Here is a 24644-nt window from a genome sequence, read left to right on the forward strand (position 1 = left end):
CAAGTAAACAGAATAATATAGAAAACAACAGAAAAGAGATTCAGGGGAGAGAACTATACCCATTTATCCATGCTCAAATGACACCCAACAATACTATTTCCCTACACAGCTAGTATAAGCAGTGTTTTTTTCTAAGCAATCTGTGGATATAAAACTCCTACTGAATGAACCTATAGGAGGATATAAATTTGTTTATGAACAAGTTCACAAGAAATGCAGTGTCATCTAAAAAAGCTGGTATAATGTACAAGAACATCTCTGCAATTCTCCATTTTCAGCTCCTTTTGTCCCAAAGTGCTGGCTGGCATTGTAAACAGCTGACCCCCCAGCTGTGGCATTATGCTGGGAGCTTGCAGGGCCTTGAAAGTATGGGGCCTAACTGAAGGAAGTCACCAAGGGGCAGGCCTTGAGAATTATAACCCAGTTCCACTTCCTGTCCCACCCAGAAAAAAGCAAACAGTATCATCCTCTGGTGGCCTCAGCTCTATCAAAGTATCACCCCTGCATGATGGAATATATAAACAAAGCACAAGCCAAAATAAAGTCTTCTCTCAAGCTGCTTCTTATTAGAAATTTAACTAGGGGACTAAGGAGAGTGGGTAATACAGAAAATTAATACAAAGAGTGGTGTTACTGAAGTTGGACTAGAAGGATTTTGCATTATAAGATAGCCATGAACCTACAGAGCTAGGGATGAAATGTGCCTGTTAGGATGTAAAATATCCACCACAGGCTCAGGAATGCGAACATTTGGTTTCCAGGTGGCAGGTGCTGTTCTGGAACCTGTGGAACCTTCAAGACATGGGGCCCCGCCGGAAGAAGTGGAACTCTGTGCAGTGAGTCCTGAGATTTATAGCCTGACCCTGCTCCCTGCCCTGTCCCCAGATCTACAGAGATCTGAGCAAGCAGCCTCATGTTCTTGCTACCAAAGCTATGTCGCTATGCATCTCAGTCATGATACTGTCAAACCACACATCAAAAGACACCCTTCTTCCTTACATCACTTCCTGTCAGGTATTTGGTCATACCTATGAAAAAGTAATGCAGTGCCCATGCAAATACATTACTCTGATTTGCTCAATCAGAGAAGACTCTTTAGAATTCATTATTATTGCCAAATTTGTTGTTGTTTGTTTGTTTGTTTAGACAGAAGTATTTATTTGGGTTTAGGATTCCAGGGGGAAAGGGGTCCAACATGATAGGGAACTGTGGAAGCAGACAGGAGATACGGCATCAGGAAGAGTGAGAACTCGCATCTCCAACTTTGAGCAGGTAGCAGAGTTTTAACTGGGAACAGTGTGGGGCTTTTAAATCTCAAAGTCCTTTCCCAGTCATATAACTGACTCCGGAAAAACCATGCTTTCTAAACTGATCCAATCAGCATGACCACATGAGAACCAAGTTTTCAAGTATCTGAGCCTCAAGGGGAGATTGTCTTGCAAACTACCACACACGTTTTTGTTTATGTGATGTGACCTGGGCATGTGGATCTCTTTTGTTATTTCTGTATTTGATATGGGTGAAGGAAGCTGGGAAAGCCCACAGTATGTGAAGGATGATTGAGCCTGAACAATGACCATGGCATAGAAGAGATAAAGTCAGACAGACAAAGGGAACTGGGTTGGTGAACAGGATGTGGATCCTCATCTAATCCTGAAAGTTAGGGTTATTCTGGACAGGACAGATGGGACTAGGGCTTGGGCACAGAGTCTGGCATTCAGGCTAGAACTGTTGATTTAGAAGAACAAATGAACTGGGTAGAGTTGTCTGGGTTGCACAGAGTGGAGTTGGTGAGTAGATTATCTTCCCCAGTTAAATATGAGGGCAAGCAAGGGCTCTTCATAGGTGTGTTAAGGCAAGGCAAATTACATTCCCTACTATAAATGAAAATGACCCACAGAGGCATGTGAGCATGTCCCCAAGATGTTGGTGAGGTTGGAAGGAGATTCAGGTATGGGTCTAATGGCCCTCCCTGCTGAGAGGCAGTCAGTCCTACAAATTATGGGAAAAGAGTCCTCAGATGGGCAGAATCTGGTGTCTGTTTGGAAAAGGAACTCAGTCTTGATGGATGGAATGGTTTTGAGAAGGAGTCCAGGTTACCCAGCTAGGAATGAGGCCAACTGGGTCTGCCCATAAGTTGGGTAAATACACATGTTGAGACTTCCTAGCGTCTGGTAGTATGCAGAAAGTGAGACAGAGCCTGCATGGATCTGCACTAGGTCCTCTGCATATATGTTATGGTTGATGGCTTGGTGTTTTTGTGGGACTTCTAACAATGGAGATGGGGGTGCCTCTGATTCTTCTGTCTGCTCTTGGGACCCTTTTCCTCCTACTAGCTTGCTTCACCCAGCCTTGATATGAGAGTCTGTGCCTAGTCTTACCGTATCTTGTTTTGCTATGTTCAGTTGGTAACCCTGAGAGGCCTGGTCTTTCTGAGAAGGAAACAGAGAAGGACTAGACTGGGGGATGGGGAGGAGGAACTGGGAGGAGTTGAGGGAGGGCGAACTGCAGCTGGGGATGACTGTATGAGAGAAAAGGAAATGAAAAAGAAGCAGGCAAAATAAGTGTTCCTAGGGCAGTTGCCTAGGTTGGGCTAGTTTCAAATCTTATTCCAACAATCTTTTTCTAAGTTTGCCTGTTATACTATATAAATAAGGCCAACCCAATTTCCAAGAAAATTAGGAAACAACCTTCCTCAAGACCCAGCAATACCACTTTTGGGTATATATCCAAAGGATGCTCAATCGTGCCACAAGGACATGTGCCCAACTATGTTCACAGCAGCATTGTTTGTCATAGCCAGAACCTGGAAACAACCTAAATGCCCCTCGACCGAAGAACAGATAAGGAAAATGTGGTACATTTATACTTACTACATAGCATTAAAAAAATGACATCTTGAAATTTGCAGGCAAATGGATGGAGCTAGAAAATATCATTTTGAGTGAGGTAACACAGACCCAGAAAGACGATTATCATATGTACTCACTCATAAGTGATTTTTAAACATAAAGCAAAGAAAACTAGCCTACAAATCACAATTCCAGAGAACCTAGGCAAAAATGAGGACACTAAGAGAAACATATGTGGATCTAATCTACATGGGAAGTAGAAAAAGACAAGATCTCCTGAGTAAATTGGGAGCATGGGGACCATGAGAGAGGGTTGAATGGGAGGGGAAAGGCAAGGAGCAGAGAAAAATATAGAGCTCAATAAAAATCAATTTAAAAACATAAAATAAAATAAAAGCAAAAAGAAAGCCATTAAAAAAAATAAGGCCAACCATTCCAATAGAAAATCATGATTCTCTTTTTGTACCTCCTCTATTTTCATATTTTTCTTCCCCTCTTTATTAAAAATAGTGGTGGCACATGCCTTTAATCCCAGCACTTCAGAGTCAGACATAGGCAGATCTTTGAGTTCAAGTTCAACCTGGTCTACAGAGCAAGTTCCAAGACAGTCAAGGCTATAAAAAAAAGTCTCAAAAAAAAAGAAAGAAACCCCAAAACACTAGGAAAAAAACCTTAAAATCATTAGTAGTAATCTTTCCTGACAGCTAAGAGGACAGTTTATCCAATAAACTTCTGAATTAGTTATTCCACATGTGGTAATGTTTTTAAAATGATTGAGATTTTAACTTCTTAAATTGCAAACTAAGGAAAGGAAACAGGCACTCTTACTGGTGTTCCTGCGTTCACGTAGCTCTGAAGCATGTTTCTCATTTCTTTCTCATTAAATTTGGCACTTCGTTTTACATAAATTCCTCCATGCTGGTACATAAAAAAGAAAAAGAAAAGAAGCAATTACTCTTTAAATAACTAATTGTCATAGTCATCAAAAAGTCAACTTTACTCCCAACGAGTAAAGAATAAAACTACATTTCAGAACTCAAGCTACAGTTAATATTTAGGTATCACCATCTATACAATTCCACAAAAATTGATGTGGGATTCCCCTCTGTATGCTGTGAATATGTTTTATTACCATTGGTTAATAAAGTAGCTGCTTTGGCCTATTGCAGGGCAGAATAGAGTTAGGCAGAAAAACTAAACTGAATACAGAGAGAAAGAAGGTGGAGTCAGGGAGATGCCATGTGGCTGCTAAAGGAAAAAGACGTCATAACCTTTCTGGTAAGCCACAGCCTCGTGGTGATACACAGATTAAAAGAAATGGGTTCATTTAAGATATAAGAGCTAGCTAAAAATATGGCTAAGTTGTTGGCCAAACAGTGTTGTAATTAATAAAGTTTTTGTGTGATTATTCAGGTCTGGGTGGCCAGGAAACCATAGAACAGTCTCCGATTACAGAAAATTCTATTTTACAGAACCCGAATAAAACTGTGTGTTGAACTGTTCTGAAAAAAATACAAAATTAATTTTGTCAGCAATTAAAATTTTCTTTCTTTAAAAGATTTAATTCAACAACTTTTTGTGATGGATCTTAACTCACTGATTTCTACTGTCATTAACAAAGTTAATTAAAAGTATCTTTAAAATGTCCACAATCCCAGGACTAGAAAGATGGCTCAGTGGATAAGAGCACTTGCTGCTCCTTCAGAGGACCCGGATTCAGTTCCCAGCATCACATGGTTACAACTATCTCTAACCCAGTTGCAGAGGATCTAGCATCTTCTTCTGACCTCCATGATCACAAAGAATACATATATATAAGACACCCAATCACATAAAGTAAATTAAAAATAATAAATAAATAAGAGGCCACTAGCATAATTTTTTAAAAAAAATCTATGCTTACAATCTTCAGAAATTAAAATATGGACAAAGCACCAGAAATACATATATAGAAGACAGTCAACCACACAGAATAAATTAAAAGGAAGGAAAGAAGGACAGTATGACAGAAGGAAGGAAGGAAGGAGAAAGAGAGAAAAGGAAGGAAGGAAGGAAGGAGAGAAAGAGAGAGGAATGAAGAAAGGAAGGAAGCAAGCAAGTAAGCAAGCAAGCTGGTTACTGGCCAAGGTGGAAGGGCATTAAAAAATAATTTTAAGAAAAGTCTACACTTACAACCTTTAGGGAATTAAAATATGGACTCAGTTACAGAGATTTATGTGACATTACAGACTACATTTTGTTCCCCAAAAATCTTATATTGAAGCCCAAACTTTCACAGCAACTGTATATGGAAATACGGTCCTTAAGAAAATAATTACAGTTAAGTGAAATACACTAGCTAAGGCCCTGCTAGAATGTGCATATGTGGGAAAAAGGCCAGCTCAGAATACAAGAAGAGGGCAAGTCTGCAAGTCAAAAATGTGGGTGTTGGGAGAAAGCAGCACTATACACACCCTGATCTTGAGGAGACTTCAACCTTCTTAACTGTGAGAAACACATTCTTTCACAATGAAAACTTCATTTACTGAGCTCAGTTTCTGGTTTTATTTCCTACAGATCACTAACTACATTTGAATCATTTTTTTTAGCTTTTAAAAAATAATTTATTTTTGTTTTATATACGTTAGTGCTTTTGTCTTCATGTATGTCTGTGTGTGCGTGTCGGATCCTCTGGAACTGGAGTCACTGACAGCTGTAAGCTGCTATGTGGGTGCTGGGAATTGAACTCATGTTCTCTGGAAGAGCAGTCAGTGCCTTTGACTGCTGAGCCATCTCTCCAGCCCCTTGAATCAATTTATTAACATAAATGATTGTCAAATTCTATGCCTTTTAATTTCCTATTTGGCGTCTAGGTATTTGTTTTTCTGTTATTTCATTTAACTATCTGGAAAACCAGACATGTAGAGAGTCCCCATTAAGAATGAGAGCTGCAGAGATAGCTTAGTTGGGGAAGCACTTGTCTCACAAGTATGAGGACCCAAAAGATAACTGGGCCTAGCAGTCCACACTTTTAATCTCAGTAATGGCAAGGAGGTAGACAGGTAGTTGGAGCTAACTGGCTGGCTAGCCTGGCCGACACGGCAAAGGTCTGTCTAGGAGACTGTCTCAAACAAAGAGTGGAAGGTGCCTGAGCACGACAGGTGCCTGAGCACGACAGTTGTGCCAAAAATCGTCCTGACCTCCACATGCATCAATATATGCACGCAAGCATGCATGTGCGTGCACACAGAATTCTAAATAAAAATACTTAAATTTAAAAGAAGCCATTAAAAAATCATTTTAAAAACATCTGTATTGAGGCTGTAACTCAGTAGAAGGCTATTTGTCTAGTATGCATGAGGCCCCACGTCCATTCACTAGTACCATACATAAAACAAAGAAAATCAGATATATTTTCATTAAATTGTGTTAAATTTTAAATAAAAGAGCAAAGACAAAGGTTACCTGAGCAAAGTAAAACCCATACAATGGGATCCATTTTAACCTGTCTTTCAGCACATAGCGCACATGTCCAAGGGCATTCTGTCGGGCAGCCAGCATGTCTGCAATAATCCAGTCAACTGTAAGACAGAACCCAGTCAGTACTAGTACTAGTACCAGCCTTCCCCTCACAGAAACAAAAGCTCTTCCTCATAGCACTGACTTCATAATTGAAAACATGACTGGAGTCAGAGGCAGAAGGATACAAGCTCAAAGCCAGTCTGTCCACACAGCAAGTTCAGGCCAAGTAGGACAATACAGTAAGATCTGTCTTAAAATAGTTTTTTGTTTTTAATTTTTAAAAAGAAAATACAATTAAAATGCTTAAAACAAAGCCAACTCCAGACACATTAAGAATACATAAATAAACCTTAAGTCAAAGATAAGTTATCTTTTTCCATTTCTTAAAAGGCCTTTTATTTCAGGAATAAAACACAAAAGCTATCTTTTACACACGGCTGGTGAGATTCTGCTCAGTGGTTAAGGACACTACTACTCTTGCAGAGGACACAGGTCTGGTACCCATACAGTGGCTCTGCCTCTAACTCCAGTTCCAGGGGATGTGACGCCCTCCTCTGAGCTCCAAGTGTACCAGGCACATATATGGTGCATATACGTATATGCAGGGACTCACACATCCACATAAAATTAAAACAAATGTTTAAAAACATTCAAAATATTAAGTAATCCAACAACAGAATATACAAAGAATAAAGTCACTTTTAATTAAGGCTAAAAATCAGAAATGTTTCTCTTTTAACGAAGAATAGGAAATTATAAACAAAAATAAGCTAAATATTCTATACACACAAGGTCTGACAGGAGGCTACCACACTACGTCTTAACTAGTGGCTTCCTAGATGCAGTGTGCAATGGTAACGAGGATCTCATGTGACTTACAACAGTGCTGGGTAGATATGCACTCCTTATTTCTCAGCTTTTGAAACTGTGGGCTGCATACACATAAGGGATCATATAACTGATTGTAGGGGTTGAAAAAACTTTGGGAATAAAAGTTTTTTTTTAACAATGACCAAAAGATAATTCAAAATCAAATGCACAATGAACCAGGTGTCTCTGGCATCTCTCCCCGACACTGTATTGTGCAATGCCACTGCGGCTTTCGTTCTGAACACAAGACACATGTGATTCTTACCGCGCATACTGTCACACCATGCAATGCCAACCAATGGTGCCAGAAACATGACTCAGATTCAAGACCAGTAGAATACTGAGTGTAGTGCATTTAATAGAGAGACAGACAGACACATACATACAGTTTCCTGCTGACACAAAAATATAATGGCTTAATTACAGAAAATATTTAATATTTCACCGCTACCATTCCTCAGACTGTAAGTACCAAACTAGTATATCTTTCAATTATACTGCATTTGAATGTTTGATTTTTAAAAACTTGTTTGTTTTTAAACAATTGAGTTTCATTAAATGAATTTTGGCCTAGTAATAATGGAATTTCAAACAATTTCTGAAATGGCATTAAACATATTGTACATGTTGTACTATGTAGTTATGGAAACATTCTTAGCAATAACAACTACAAAATCAATCCTGATGAATTCTGAAAAACACTGGAATGGTCTACATCCTATAGTATCAAATACTCAGCCAAAGTCAACTACTTCCTTATATACAATTCAACCATATCATTAATATGCAGATTGCCTTTCATCTTTAACAAATGCTAAAATTATATGTATTTAAAAATAAATCTTTCTACTATTTATTATTAGTAAATGTTGGCCATATTATACTATATACTTGGGGGTCACGTAAAACTTTCTCAGGTGGGGCTGGAGAGATGGCTCAGTGGTTAAGAGCATTGCCTGTTCTTCCAAAGGTCCTGAGTTCAATTCCCGGCAACCACATGGTGGCTCACAACTATCTGTAATGAGGTCTGGTGCCCTCTTCTGGCCTGCAGACATACACAAAGACAGAATATTGTATACACAATAAATAAATAAATAAATATTTAAATATTTAAAAAAACTTTTTCAGGTGAAATAAATAAAGAGAAATAAGAAAGTGTCCTAAAGAGCGGAAAAATTTAAGACAAGACTAAATGGCTGCTGGGACCATTAAATGGATAACTCCTCAAGAATGGAAACATCAAGGTGATAGGTAAGGAAAAGTCTGCTGGGATTTAGAGAGGAATTCAAGTGTATACAACAGGGATGTTGCTGAGAATCTGAAATGAAGTGTATTCGGGGCCATCAAAATGAGACCAAAAGGAGTCAATTAGAGGAGACAATATTTCATTTAAAGCAACAAATGATTCCAGTCAGTCCAACAGTGCAGGTCTGCAGTCTTGCTATTTGGAAGACTGAAGCAGAAGGATCGTGAACTCAAGGCCAACCAAGATAACTTAGTGAGACTATGCTTCATAAAAAGGACTGGAATAAGTGCTAATCCTGTGTGTGGCCCTGGGCTCTATCGCAGCATGAAAGAAAATGTGTGTGTGTGTGGGGGGGGGGGGGTTGTAGCAAACTATAGGAAATATTATAAAGCATGGAATTTAAAATCTTATCAAAATGGGGCACTTTTCTACAACTCTGGTATAATTCTTGATCATTTAAAATTCTTTCCTAATGCACATACAAATGGAATATCCTAAGATTTTATCCCATTAAATGAATAATCAACTTTCAAGAAAAGTCTTAATTAAATATTTTTAAGTTAGGGATTATAAAAGTTATTTCTAGTTATATCTTGGAAATATAACCAAGCCTGTGAGAAGAATACTTAATGTATTGTCTACATAAGCACTGAGAACTTACTCTGTGAAGGCTCTATGGCAGTGGTTCTCAACGGGCCTATGCTGTGACCCTTTAACATGGTTGCTCATGCTGTGGTGACCCCAACCATAAAATTATTTCATTGCTATGTTACGACTATAATTTTGCTACTGCTATGATTCATAATGTAAATACCTGATATGCAACCCCAAATGGGTCACAACCCACAGGTTGAGAAACACTAATCAATGATGTTTCCTTGCCAGTGTATATTCTGGATTTAAATGAGATAAATAGCTAAAAGCCAAATTTGATATCTTTTCCTGCTATTTTGTTTTTTTAAAGCTTAGGGAATAATAAACCCCTTTTTATATTTAAATAAACAGTTATATTTTGGACTCTGGTTCACCTTCTAAGAACTATTAAGAGACTATATAAATATTCCAAAATATGTCATATGTACAAGATAAATTGCCCTAAACCATGACTTTAAATTTGAAAACTTTAGTAAAAACACTTAAGTAATTTATAAGCTGGGCATGGTGGCAATTCCTTTAATCTCAGAGCTGGGGAGGCTGAGGCAGGCAAATCTCTGTGAGTTCAAGACCAGCCTGGTCTACAAAAGCAAGCTTCAGGTCAGCTGGGACTGTATAGTAAGACCTGGTCCCAAATAAAAATGTAACTTAGATAGTCAGATGATACAGCATAGATTCACCATGTCTATTCACACTGAGGCTTCAGAGATAACACTGGATTAAAATATAGAGGGAATGTATTACATTCACATAAATATTTACATTTTATGCTCTAGCAAGAATAATTTAATTTGGTTAAGTTAGGATTCTTCAGTAGTGATCTAGATAAGGAGAATCATGCTTCCCTTAAGAAGCATGTTCTTGAAGAGAGAACAAAAAAAAAATCTTATTCTCCTCATGTGTATAGTTGTGTCTCATTCGTTTCTAATTCTTAGGGTTACATACAAAATATGGCATAGAAGAGTGTATGCTCATAATCCAGCACTGTGCTATACCCACCATCATCTACACTACTGCTAAATACCACCCATGTGCCAGGCACTCTACTGGAATTATAAATGTAACTATTTGTACACTCCCATAAAGCCTCAATCAGTAGGTATCACTCACACCTAACCCACAGGCTCAGAGAACCCAAGTACTCTGCCCGCTGGCACAGAGTCTACAGCAGGAGCACACAAACACAGGGTCTCCCAAACTGCAAACCCACAGGTGTTTATGACCATCCACTCAACCATACATAGTATTAGTCAAGAAACTGCCATTTAAACTAAATGAGCAGTAATGAAGTTTAAAAGGTAAACAATGTCAAAAGCAGACAAGAGGGAGGGGGGATCAAAAGTTTCCATAAGTAAGGATGTAGAGACAGTAGGACAGCAAATAAAAGCAGTAGCTGAGAGACAAATGGAAACGTCAACTCTACATGAGCATCAGGCCAGCAAGTGCTAGTGAGGGTGAGCAAGGCTGGACCAACATTCTTAGATTCTCTTTTCCTAAAGACACCAACCCACACTGGGTGGCTGAGCTCTCAAAGCCTCTGCAAACCTCGAATTACATGCAAATTCTTACAGGTGCAGTTTTCTCAGAGCAGACTCTACACCTTTCTCCATCATATACAGACTAACATGCAATCCTAATGCAATTCAAAGTCATCCCATTGGTATGTTCCCAAATTGTTGGCTTTTTAAGGGTGCTCAAAATGTAGCCTTCTTAGTTTGTGGTACATGTATGTGTGACTCAGCAGAGTTCTTGCTTAACATGCAAAGTGCTCTGGACACTATCTTCAAGTTGACAAAAAAAAAAGAGTATTTACTGGGCGGTGGTGGCACATGCCTTTAATCCTACCACTTTGGAGGCAGAGACAGGTGGCAGACCAGGCCACCCTGGTCTGTAGAATGAGTTCCAGGTCAGTCAGAGCTACAGAGAAACCCTGTTGGAGAGGGGGGTGTTCTTGTTAGAAAGAAGAAAAAAAAATCACCTTGTCCTTGGCACTGCCATTCTGACTTCAGACTCCATTTTACCTGGAGGGTGAAACAAAGTTGAGGCTCCCGAGGCCAAGGGGACGGGGGCCTTTCAGTAGCTGACCCGCCTCCTTCCTAACCCGCAGAAACAGTCACTATGCATCTCCGCTTCTCCAAAAACATGGCTGTTCTTAACAACAGAAGGAACAAATGAATCTGACTGGTTGGACTGAAAAGCTTGCATTGTCTGACAACTGACAATGAAGAAACTTCAAGGGAGTCCCTAATCTCTAAAATCCTGACTGGTGAAAATTGCAGCTGTAACTTGGCAACAAGTTTGTGATTGCTGTGTTTAAATACTTGCTTCAGCTGACATTCAGCATAGCAGTTCAGCTCCTCAATCTGTAGCCTCCCTCTCCTTCCCCACTTCTTTTATGCTGCCCTATATTAAATCTTGCCTTGCAGTAACCTCCTGTGTCTGCTTGGTTGATTCAGAGTCTCAGACCACAACATTCTCAAACCCCAAATGCTGGCTGTTATCAGGCATCAGTCCTAGAGCAGAGTCTCTTGGAGGCGGGGTGTAGACTAAGAAAGGAACTAGCTTAGTCAGTATGGCCTGGCTTGGATCTCTTGCTTCCCAGGTTACCTTCAAATTCCAAACACCAAGTAGGACTTTTATCTGCTGCTCACTTGCAGTGCTTTTCCTGAGGTCTGCTCTAAAGGAATGCCCATAGAGGCCAGCATGAACAACAGTGAAATGGTAGCCGCAGCTCCCTCCTCAGCACATCTGCTACTGCATGGCCCCAGGAGTGCTGGACTATGTGGTTTCACATGTCTCTGACAAGACTGCAGTTCCACTAAGGGAAAGGTTATTCAGAAGAAATAAGCTGAAAGAAACCTGCATGGGATCAACCGCTGATCAACAGAAAAGGTGAGGTGGAAGGCTGGATGTTGTCATGGCCCATGCCCTGTTCTGGGGACATTTGACTATCTGAGCCAGGTAGAACCTCCCCTCCACAACAACAGGAGGCCAGACTGTGTCTGAACAGGCCAATCAGAAGCAGACAGTCATCCTGAGCTGTCTTTGGTTTTGCTCAAAGTCAAGTGCAGAGTCTGAGCTATTCTCATAAACATGATCCAAGATAATATATTTGATATCAAAGTCCCTATCAAGCTTTGGAGCTTCAGCCACTGTCCAATCAATCTGAATAAAATTGCTAATGTGCCAAACAGAGAAAACCTCATTTCAATTCCTTTATCTCTGCACTGTTTATAAAAGCAACAAAATCCTGATGGTTGATGGGCAGGAAATAAGGCCATAGGCACAAGTGACTTTCCATTCAGAATATTAGCATTGTTTGTGGTTTTAGCTTTAGGCTTCTAGGTACTGTACTTCTCAAAGCAATAAAAACGAAACACAGAAGGCATGTATCCAAAGCAGCCATGGGTTTGAAACATTCATGAAGTGGGATTTTTTGGAGGAAGTGAATTACTGGAGCTTTAAAGCATACTCTAGCCAATCACTGGACCCTCTGCACCCATGTTGAGGAACTTCATGAAAGGACTGCAGGACTCAATGTATATCACAATTTATTGATAATTACTTAAAAATACACACTTTTAAATATTTGACCTGACTGAAAGTAAATAAAGTTCTATTCTGGAAACTAGTCTTTGCCTTCTCTGATGGAAGATTAGCAAGCTAAGCTAGAATTAAACCACCAGGACTCAAGAGGCAACAGGAACTGCAGATATACAAGCTAATTATAACACAACACTGCGTCTAGGACATGAGTGGTCACACACCAGCACACCAATAAGCAACTTAATAATCAAAAATACAAAATGCAAACAGTAGTGACATCCATTACTTCAGAGACTGAGGAGGAAAATTGTGAGTTTGAGGTCAGCCTGGGCAACATAGTAAGAATATGTCTCAAAGAAAATAAAAGCCTAGACAAAGAACTAATAATTAAAATTTATACACTTGGATCCACCAATTCCATGTCTAGAAATACAACTTACAAGCAGAAAACTAAATATACTAAAGAGCTATCCCGGGAAATGGGGAGAAGAAATGAGCTATTCTATGCAAAAGAGAAGCCTAGAAAAAATCCATACCTTTCACATTATTGACTTTACCAAAAAAAGTAAAATAAAATTTCACAGCCAGACACAATAACTACAGAAAATTCGTATGTTAACAACAACAACAACAACAACAAAAACAAAAAACCCAAAACTCACTTTGTTTAAATATAAAAGATTAATATTTTTAAGGCTGAAGTCAGGGCTGAGAGTACATATTTGTCTTACAGTTTAGTTTCTCAAACCCACAGGGCAGCTAATAATCACCTATAACTAAAGTTGTGGGGCGTAACTGATGCTCTCTTCTGGCATCCATAAGCAAGTGCACTCACATGGTCTAACCCACAGAGAGACACATACACAAATAATTAATCCCCAGCACCACCTAAGCCAGGTGTATCCCAAGCTTAAAATCATCCTCAGCTATTTAAAATATAAGGCCATTGTGGGTTACATGAGATTTGGTCTCTAAAACACATGTATGTATATTTTAATGCTCATTTACCATTTGTAGAAAAACCCAAATTTCATGCAAATGAAATACATACCTGTGCTTTGATGATTTGCTAAATATATTACATTTTCTTTATTTTTTGGCAAGTCTCCATATAGCAATACCTAAAAGAGAATACAAAAAGAACCATTACTTTGATAATTTAAAGCATGTGCATGAAATTACAAAAAAACGAATGTGAAAGACAATTGACAAGCACACAATATAACTAGCTTTTTCCATGACAACAAACATCAGAGTTCTCGAGAGCCCCACACACCATAAATAGCTCTTGCTTATAAAGTACTTAGAGGACAGTTAATGATCATAAGGTAAGACAGAATGATTGATATCCCCGTAAGAAAATCCACAAAACTTATTGATTGCTAATATATAAAACTTCACAGCACAGTGGAAGAGACAGGCATATTCATAATAACTACAGTGAGACATAACAAAAATAATAGGAAAACACTCTATAGTTTAAGGATCTATAAAAAGCAAAGCTGGTGTATTCATTGGGTATGGTTTTAGCGAATGAGATGAGAGTTTTCTGAACATAAGACCAAACGAAAGCCGTAAGTTGGAGTCCTCTGTTAGCACACCAGTGTGTGGAACGATACTCAGGTCGAGGAGCGAGGACACTAGAACGAGGAGGCAAGAAGGGTCTCTCTGAGCTGTAACTTCAAGTCAGGATCTCATGCAGCCTAGGCTGGCCTCCACCTCCTGAGGTCTGGGACTATAGCACGTGACGCTATACCCACCTGGCTACATCTTAATTTTAAACCGAGTGATGAGGACAGGTTTTCACTGTACTAGTTCTGTTGTGTGCATCTTAAGTACTCAGTGATAAAGAAAGGGACCTCCAGGGAACGAATCAATGTTAATGCTCACTTGTTTTCTCTCTTTGGAGAGTCTTTATTTGGTTGTTTGAAGGGGAAGCATTTGTCCAATTATGTCTAATGAAGTAAAAGCATAAATAAATAAAACAAATAACCAATGGTTAGTTGATCTGTGCAGGGTTAACACTGACGTGCCAGCTCATGACCAATCACCTTCCTCTTAGCAATAGACTAGAGCTATTTGAGTACTATTGGTACACACTGGATTTAGAACTACAGATAGACAGCGGTGTTTGGGGGTTTTATTGTTATTTTGATCAGATATCTACGATTCTTTAGAGATAAGTCTGCTTCCATGCTGAAGACAGCACCCAAACCATCCAAAGGTACCTTTCTACCAGTTGTAGTGGTGTGTGCCTGAAATCCCTGACACTTGAGTGGCTAAAGCAGGAGGATTAGGAATGTGAGGGCAGCCTGGGCTACATAGCAAAAATCAGTTATTCACCCACTGTCTGCCTACCTGCCCGCCTCTCCTCTCTCTCTTTCTCTCTCTCCACTCATCCCTCTCCATTTCCTATGGATGGTTTGGTTGAGATGACTAAAACCTTATCTATCTTTTGAGTGTAGATTGCAAACAAGCTACTAAAAGGCAGTTTTCACAGGATTAAAAGACATAGAACTTCAAAGCTGTCCTTTATAAGACGATCTAATTTAAAAATAAAACAAGTATAATGAGGACTAGAGAAGAAACCACAAAGTAAGTGCTACCCCCGCTATTCTCATAAAATAACGCCACAGCTGTGGCTTTCACTCATTGGTAGAAAGCTTGCCGTACATGCTAGAGGTCACCATCCAGCAACACACACACCCCTCTTGCCATAATATATTCAATACATTCAAGGACACTAGGAGAAAAATGAAGACTACCTGATCCAGCACTGATTTTTACATGTAGGTGAGCTAAAGCAATAAAGAAAAAAGTTTCTTGCAGGAAAATAAAATAAAACAAGACACCAACCTCATGATCAGTTAATGGCACAAGTTTCTTGTTGAAAAAAAAACAAAACAAAACAAAAAAAAAACAAATCCAAATATCAGTTTATCACAAGGTCAGTTTAAGATTCCTCACCTTACTGGGGAAGTGGTGGCGCACGCCTTTAATCCCAGCACTGAGGAGGCAGAGACAGGCGGATCTCTGTGTTTGAGGCCAGCCTGGCCTACAGAGCGAGTTCCAGGACAGGCACCAAAGCTACAGAGAAACTCTGTCTCAACCTCCACCCCCCCAAAATAAAAGTTCTATACCTCTACCTTTAAAACACACAAATATCTACTACTGTCTTTGGACACAAACATGATTGTAAAGCTTGGTAGAAAAGGCCACCTATTCTTAGATCTGTTTCTACCAATGAATTTCCTAATCTTAAAGAAAGAAAACAAGAAATAAAAGTAGCATCAAGAACTTAATTCATGAGGCTGAGAATGTAGCTCAGTTGAGTGCTAAGTCCAGGGTTCAGAAGACTCCTGTTTAACAGACACAGTAATACACACCTGTAATAGCAATACCAGGGGGATGAAGATGGGAACATCAGAAAATGTCAAGGATATCCTCAGCTTTATATATACTGAATTTGAATACAAGAAACATAGGATACAAGAAAGCCAATCTCTCAAACAAACAAACAAAAAACCCAGAACTTAATTCACATGCCTTTAAGAGATTTTATCTGTGTACTTATCTATATAAACATACAAGAAACTCAAGTGTGTATATGTGTGCACACATAGATTTTGCCCATATGCACAACAGCGTATTGAAAGGGCAACTGTTTCTGGCTGAAACGTGAAAAGAGGCCAAAAACCTTTATCTAAGGAACTATCTGAGCATTAGTCTCTTCTTTTAACTATTTCATTTAGACTACAGCTGCTTGGAATCTACAGAAATAAAAAGTCAGACCACAGAGCAGTCCCTGATGTGCAGAACTACAAAAGATCTGAACGCAAAGTGAAAAAACAAACTGCAACTCTTACAGAGATGCAAATCATTACAAGTACTTTGAATAGACATTAATAAACTAAGAATATAAAAATAGCACTTATGTATCAAATATACACAATTTTAAAGATTCTATATTTCTAAAGTTCCAAGAATGAATAAGCACCTCTATCTAAAATAATTCAAATTTCTTCCATTCTTTGAAGAACAAAGGTTATGATGTGGTTTTACATTTATTAATATGAAGGGGGAAACTATTCTAAAGATTTATTTTTAATTATATGCATGCATATAATTACATATACATGCAAATGCTGCTGACAGTCTAGAAAAGAACACCCATCACTCAGAGCTGCAGCTATGGTTCTGAATTGCTGGAAATGGCTTCTGGAGACTGAACTCTGATCCTCTGCAAAAGTGTTCTTAATCACTGAGTCATCTCTATAGTCCCAAAAGTTTTCATTTCAAAGTTAGAGATTTTAGCTAGGGAAGGGTGTTGGGGTAGTGCACTGCTTTAATCCCAGCACACAGATGGCAGAAGCAGGAGGATCTATAGAGCAAATTACAGGTCAGCCAGGACTACACAGAGGAACTCTGTCTTGAAAAACCGAATAAATAAATAATTCATATATACATACATAAAAGATTGAGACTTTTAAAGGTGAGGCTCAGTGGGTAATGCACTAGACTTTAGATCCCCAATCTGCTCATAAAAGCAAGGCAGGCATGGTGGCTTGCCTGTAATGCCAGCTCTAGGAAAGTATAGACAGGGCTCTCTAGAGCAAGCCAGTTAGCTGTATTAGCCAAATGCTTAAACTCTGGGTTCAAATGAGAGACCTGTCTCAATATATAAGGTGGAGAGAAATGTGGGAAGACATCTGACATCAACCTCTGGTTGCCATGTGTGCCTGCATACAAGTACACACATACATGAAAACATGCATATTATATACATGTACACCACATATATGCAAAAAAAATTCCAAGATGTTATTACAATCATTTTAAAAATAGTTTCATGTGTGTGGATGTTTTGTTTGCAAATGTCTGTATACACTTTTGCCTGGTGCCTGCAGAAGCAAGAAATGGTCGTCAGATCCCCTGGAACTAGAGTTGCAGATGGTTGTAAGCTACCATGTGACTCCTGGGAATTGAACCTGGGTCCCTCTGGAAAAGCAGCCAGTGTTCCTTATCCCTGAGCCATCCCTCCAGCCCCAGTTACTACTATTTTATTAACAAATATATAACTAATTAGATGGTTGTTGTGTTTTCAAATTTTAAAAAGCACAGTAGCTCATACTTGTAATCCCAGCACTTGGGAGGCTGTATCAAAAGGATTACAGGAACCGTAGGCCTGGAGTAAGACTGGGAAAAATTCTTTTTAAGGGTTAAGAACTTACAACTATCTGCATATAAAAGCTGTAAGTCACATGAAGTTGCCTATGCACCTGACTCTATGATCCCCTCTGGGGGTGGCTCTCTAAGTTACTCACTTCTCCCTGACGTCTTTCCACCTTCAGCCCGACCACAGGCTTCATTCATCATAGCTGCACCACAGCCTGACCCATTCACAGTCCTAGGAGTGCCAAGGACACCGTGTACAGGCTGACTACAAGTCACGATCCCTGTGGCCTGTTTTCTAGCCTGGACTTGAGCACCCAGATAGTTTCCAACAGACAGATGTTCACATAATTATTAAGTTTACACTTTTGTTTTGCACCAAGTAAAACTGTCTCCTTTTAAATATAAAAGGCATTTTAGAATAACCATAAATAAAACATGCTAAATATACTGGAGACTTCTAAAGACATTATTCTGTGAACCTTCTAGCTCTCCTTTACTTTACTAACTCTAACCAATATATTCCACAAAGCATTTTGAAAATACGTTTTTAAATCTTACATAATTATTTAAGTAACTTTAGATTCATCCACCTTTTTCAAAAAATGTATAAAGATATCTTTCACTAAGCTTGATGACCTCAGGTTTTTTTTTTTATTTGTTTGTTTTTTTGTTTTTTTGTTTTTCGAGACAGGGTTTCCCTGTAGTTTCTAGATCCTGTCCTGGAACTAGCTCTTGTAGACCAGGCTGGCCTCGAACTCAGAGATCCGCCTGCCTCTGCCTCCCGAGTGCTGGGATTAAAGGTGTGCGCCACCACCGCCCGGCCTTGATGACCTCAGTTTGATCCCTAGGGCTCACATGGTCAAAGAACCAACTCCTGAAAGCTGCCCTCCCTCCCTCCTCTCTCTCTCTCTCTCTCTCTCTCTCTCTCTCTCTCTCTCTCTCTCTCTCTCACACACACACACACACACACACACATACACACACAAATACATACTTACATACATAAACCAGCAAGCATAAAGTTCATCCAAAGCCCCTTTAGAGAAAGGATTTATTCCTTTTTTCAATTAATTAACTAGATGGCAGACAATCAAATATTTTAAAATAATTTTTTTCTTTAGTCAAGCCTGTTGACCTGCACAGAATCACTTCATCTCACGTAGATCAGTTTTCTACAGTTTTAAATTTGTTCCATGACATGTAAATTACATGGGGGCTCTCTATCTCCACATCCCACGCCCAGACAGTGTCTCTCTGTCTAACAGTCCTGACGGTCCTGGAACTGGCTCTGTAGACCAGGCTGGCCTTGAACTCACAGAGATCTACCTGCCTCTGCCTCCCAAGTGCTAAGATTAAAGGCATGCACCACCACTGTCCTGCCTCTCTCTATCTTAAAACAGGCAGTAAAACAGAATTTAATACCCAAGATCTCCATCTAACACCACATTTTTGCTTTATTACTATCATGGTTTGAGTCTGGAATGGTCCCCACTAGCTTATGCTTTGGGTGTTTGTCCTCCAGTTGATGACATTGTTTTGAGGGTGGGGTGGGGAGGTGGAAGGTGGGACCTTCAACCTCTGACGGTCATAAGCTGGCCCTAGTTCAGGCTTTGCTCTTCACTTCCTAGTCTATCACCATGTGAACACACTCCTGTTGCCACTGCCAGTCTTCTCTGCTATAAGGGACTAAAATCATCATGATTGGGAGCCAAAGTAATTCATTTTTCCCTGTCAAGTGTTTTGGGCAAAGTGACATAAAAGTTTAAAAGTAACTTCATCATTTATCTCCGCAAGGTCCATTACTTTTAACATGCAAAAGCTGAAATATAATACATATTGAGAAAAAAAGTCTCATTGTTCTCAAATTTAAATGATGTTGAAAGAAATCATAACTCATCCCCAAATATGCTCCTTTAGCATAAGAATGACTTGAGTGAAGACTAAGCTAAGAGGCACAGGTAGAGTTCTCTGCCCTCAGTCTTCTGCCTAGAAACAGATGATAACTTTCTATTAAGGGGACGTGAAGTTCCCATAACTAAAGCAGTTCCCCTCCTACAGCAGAAGCCCTGAGCTGCCAGTATGAGCGTGTACGAGAATGCAGGTCCTCAGACCCTGAGGGCGTGGAGCATTCCTTGCAGCTCATTGTTCATTTCATCACACGCGGACTAGGGTTCATTTCTTCCAAGCCCCCACCCCGCCACCATGTAAAAAATATTAACATCAGTAAAACTGACATTTTCTACAGTTCACCCGCCTTTGGCCATTAAATTCATAGGTCTTGTATGAAGAAGAGGTTGCCCTTCATGTACATGATCATTGAGACCACAGGCTGCAAAGTACTGGACAAAGACTTAGATTTGAATTCCAGTCTTCCAGCTTGCACAAGCATTGGTGTGATGTATCTGCTTTCTCCACACCTATATCGTCAACTATAAAGTATAACATACTAATTGCTCCTCATTGGATTACACTGACATAAATGAGACTACGTAACTACTTTATACACACCTGGTGTACCTGAACAGTTATCATCTGGCAAAAATCAATGGTTAATGCTCAGTAGGGTGGCATGCGGGGACGGGGAGGATCGGTAGTTAAATTATTCTTTGTATCTAACACGCTTTCCATTCAAAACTGTTAACAAGTGAAAGAAACAGCTGACTAGTCCACATCCCTCCAATTACACTGGAATGCAGCAACAAGGACAGTAAGATAGTGTGTACAGTTTAAACTCTGTTACACGATCCTTTGAAATAAATTCTTTAAATGTGCTTTTATGTCCATGAAACAGTCATGCACCATTTAACATTTAGGTGACCATGGACAGCAAAGATAACTAGAGCAGTAGTCCCCAGGTTTCAAAGAGCTGAAAATCTCCCAAAGCCATTTTCTAGAGATTGCTGATGTAAACAAACCTATTCTGCCTCTGCCAGTCACACAAAAGATTAGCACATGCTACTGCACAACATTTTTATAGTAATAACTTACTGGTTTGTGTACTTACTATACTAGTTAGAGAATTCCTACGTATTAGACGAAAACATGCTCATACATTGCACTTATGGCTTTAAGAAACCATGCTGACTGGTTAGGCTAACTGGTGCAACCAGACCTCCTCCTGTTTGCTTAATGAAATCACCTAAGAACCTGTTCTAGGCATGTCCTTGAAAAGAAACATAGGATTTTGACCTACTAGTTAAAAGATTTCTACTGTAATATGTACAAAACCTGTGGTCTTTTTCTGAGCACAATTTGAAATGTTTCATTAATAGTAAATTTATTAAATTACTAATTAGCAAAATCATACCTTGCAACAAGACTAAATTAATAAACACAATTATCTGACTAATGATCAGAATGCAAAGCAATTACTCTGTGATGTGAGTAGAAACTTACATATCACAAACTCTTACAATCAGCATGCATGTCTCTTGACCCTGTCCTTCAGAAGGAGTTTTTTTTATCATCTATGTATGACCTACTGTAAGTCTCTGAACTAGACAATATATTATCTCATTTAATTTTTTATTTATTAGTTCTCTTTTGGTTGTGTCAAAGTATCTTACAGGAGATATTTAAGAGGGATTTATTTTAGTCAGGCATCGTGACACAACTCCCTTAGTCCCAACACTTGGGAGACAGAGGCAGGTGGCCCTGAGCTCCAGGCCAGCCAGGGATACAGGGGGGTGGAGTGTGTTCTAGCTTGACGTTTAAGAGGGGATATAGTCCACTAAGGTAGAAAGGCCCGGCAGCAGGAGCGTGAAGCAGCTAGCCATGAGGTCCGCGATTGGAAACAGGTGAATGCTGAATGCTGCAGCTCACCTGCCTTCCCCACCCTATGGGATGAGACACACTCAATAAAACCTTTCTGGAAACAGCCTTGCAGGCAGACCCAGAAACATATCTCCTAGGTGATCCTAAATCCAGTCAAATTGACAGTGCAGATTAAGCATTAAAGTCTTCAAAACAGCATGACAAATGCACTTAATTGAAGGACAAGAACACCAAGGTTGAGCTGACTTGATACAGTGTGATAAGGAAAAAGAATAAGACCCAGGCGTCTCCAAGGTTTGTAAGTCTTACAAAAGTCTTCTCTACAAAGGTTCACATATGAGTCTTGGAGATAGTTCAGTTGGCTGAGTGCTGGCCTAGCATGTATGAAGCCCTGGATTTGATCCTAAGCACCACAAAAATTCCAGCACTCAAGGGGATCAGATGTTCAAGGTCATCTTACATGAGTACAACCTGGGCTATCCTATCTTAAATAAAATGTTTTGTTTTGTTTTTAAAGAAACTTATATAGTCGTTTTTACTCGGGATGATAACCATAAGGATAAGATGTAAGAAACCCTTCAGAATAAAAAACTAACATTAAAAAATGTCTTATAGCAATACATACTCAAAAAAGGAGCAAAGCATTCTATAGGTGCACAGAAGTGGCTTTCACCACAATCCATCCAACTCAGAGAGTTATCAAGTAATGCAAAAAACAGCCCCAACCATTTAAAGAAACTCGGGGATTCAGCTGCATTACTCCTTATTTCCAAAGTTATTTGTCTATGTCTTTATTTTGGTCTTTATCTCATTACACAGTTATTGTTTTTTTCTTATTAACTGACTTCTTTCTATCCCGAATGACAGTTATTTTATCAATGCAAAACACCGGTCCCTAGCTGCGGTTAGTACCTACTACACACATGGCTGGAACTTAACGTAACTCTTTGAGATGTGAACTCATTTATTTTCCATCCTTGAATTCCAAGCCTAAGATGTGACAGCAAAGCTGTCTGCCTGTGAACTACGTCTTATATGTACACACAGGTATCTTCACAAAACTTTATCTGTAGTTGCCTTTAATGCCATGGGAGAAAAAAAAAGTAAGTATTGGTGTATTGCAGTTTTAAAAATTCCAAAACCTCAGGCTTTCAAATCAGCAAACAAATGTTTTTCTGTTCCTTGGAGTCCCAGAATTCTTTTCCACTGCCTTGCTTTACCATTTCATATTCCTGGGGGTTCAATAGTCTAAGTAAACATGAGCCTTGCTAGATAAACATTTAACCACCTTAGCAGTCCATTCTAGAACCCCCATTCCTTAAAATTAAGGTCTCTCACATGGCCACAGAACCTCTAGAGTGGGATTCCCTGAGGGTATTCTGCCTTTACTGACAGTTCCAAGAGACTACAATCTTGAAAGAGACACTATACACATTACGAAATACTAATTTCCTGTCAAATGATATGTTAATGATGCAAAAGGTAGGGTGTGCTGATGGCTGATGAGGACTAGCAGAGCTTTGAGCTACACCTTAAGAGAATAAAAAGTCCACTCCAGAGATTATTTTTATAATGTAAAAAGGAACAGCTGGGGGAGAGTGAAACCAGAGAATGCACAGCAGGGCAGGGCAGAACTGAGATGGCCTTAAATGCCATGTCTGAAGTCTTCACAGTAATTCTGGTATCACATTCCTTCTGGTATCAACTGAGAACCACTTTGCCTATCTCAATCATATAACTAAGTGACTTGTATTGGAAATGAAGACTCAAAAGAATTTGTCATCAGCAATGAAGCACAGCTAAATAACCCAAGGTATAAGTTTTTCTGAAGAGTCCCTTTCCCTCTATTTGGAAGAGCTAGTAAACAACCACCCAACACTTTCAAATATCCAAGAATTTTTCTGCAATTGTTTCTCCATGCTTTTTACGGTAGGAACACCCCAAGAACAGGGAACTCACTTCAGTCACCACTGAAAAAGCATCTTCAAACGCATCCCCCAAACTGGACTGCCACGAAGACTACACCTGTGAACTGCCTGGACCTGTTTTCTGTCTATGAAAAGCTAAGAACGGTGCCTACTGTGTAAGGATGAATGATCTTCATAAACAACACTGGTATACAGCAGCATTCAGTAAAGCCTTTGCTACTAATCACAAAGTCATACCTGCTTTCTTTAAAAGATTTTCTTTTTAATTTATTGTATTGGCGTGTGCACATTAGTGCAGGTGCCTGAGAAAGCCTGAGGCACTGGATAAAAACTTATCCAAGACATCACTGTCATGGAGGCAACTCCCCCAACTCCAATGTTTATTTAAAGTTCTTGGAAGAAGTCTAAAGTTTCACACCAATCTAGTTACAGATCTAAGGAGGATAGATGTGTGTAAGGTAAGCAGATGGGTAAACATGGCTTTCTCAAAATGTCTGAATGTTTCATTGCATCTGTAGTGTGAAAGAAAATAGCCCTGAAGAATGACACTATTAGGAGGTGAGGCTTTGTTGGAAGAATGTGTCATTGTGGGGACTCGCACTTTGAGTTCTCCTATGCTCAAGCTGTCTGACTGACTGACTGACTGACTTCCTGTTGTCTTTTGATCAAGATGTAGCCAGCACCATGTCTGCCTGCACACTTCCATGACTGTAAGGGACTAAACCTCTGTAAGCTGCCACCTCAATTAAATGTTTTCCTTTATAAAAGCTGCTGTGGTCTTGGTGTCTCTTCACAGCAATAGAAATGCTAAAACAGCATCTGTTATTTAAAATAGAAAAATGAGGTGTTAAAGACTACACAAAGGCAGAGGATCTGGGAAGAACTGGGAAAGGAAAAATATGGTCAAAATATATTATATGAAATTCTCAAAGAATAAACAAAAACATTATTTTACAAAAGACTCTACAAATGAAACATTAAATATCAAATTTGTTTTATGTTTATAGAATGTATAAAAATAAAGTTTTAGTCTAGCCAATTTCTTAGCCAGATTTAGGTTGTGTTAGACTAAAATTACAACTTGAGAAATGTTTAATT

At 39.3% G+C, this 24644-nt stretch overlaps 1 protein-coding gene across 1 annotated transcript in view; it reads right to left on the reverse strand.

The window, feature by feature from the left end:
- Agpat5 (1-acylglycerol-3-phosphate O-acyltransferase 5) overlaps positions 1–24644 on the reverse strand; it is a 42130-nt gene that overhangs the window by 10042 nt on the left and 7444 nt on the right. The window contains exons 2-4 of the mRNA XM_038328089.1: positions 13721–13790; positions 6297–6412; positions 3681–3770 (exon numbers count right to left, since the gene is read on the reverse strand). Of these exons, the coding sequence (XP_038184017.1) occupies positions 3681–3770; positions 6297–6412; positions 13721–13790 (276 nt within the window). The remainder of the gene's footprint in view (positions 1–3680; positions 3771–6296; positions 6413–13720; positions 13791–24644) is intronic.

The sequence above is a fragment of the Arvicola amphibius genome, chromosome 4, assembly GCF_903992535.2.
Source record: "Arvicola amphibius chromosome 4, mArvAmp1.2, whole genome shotgun sequence".
NCBI classification, from domain to species: Eukaryota; Metazoa; Chordata; class Mammalia; order Rodentia; family Cricetidae; genus Arvicola; species Arvicola amphibius.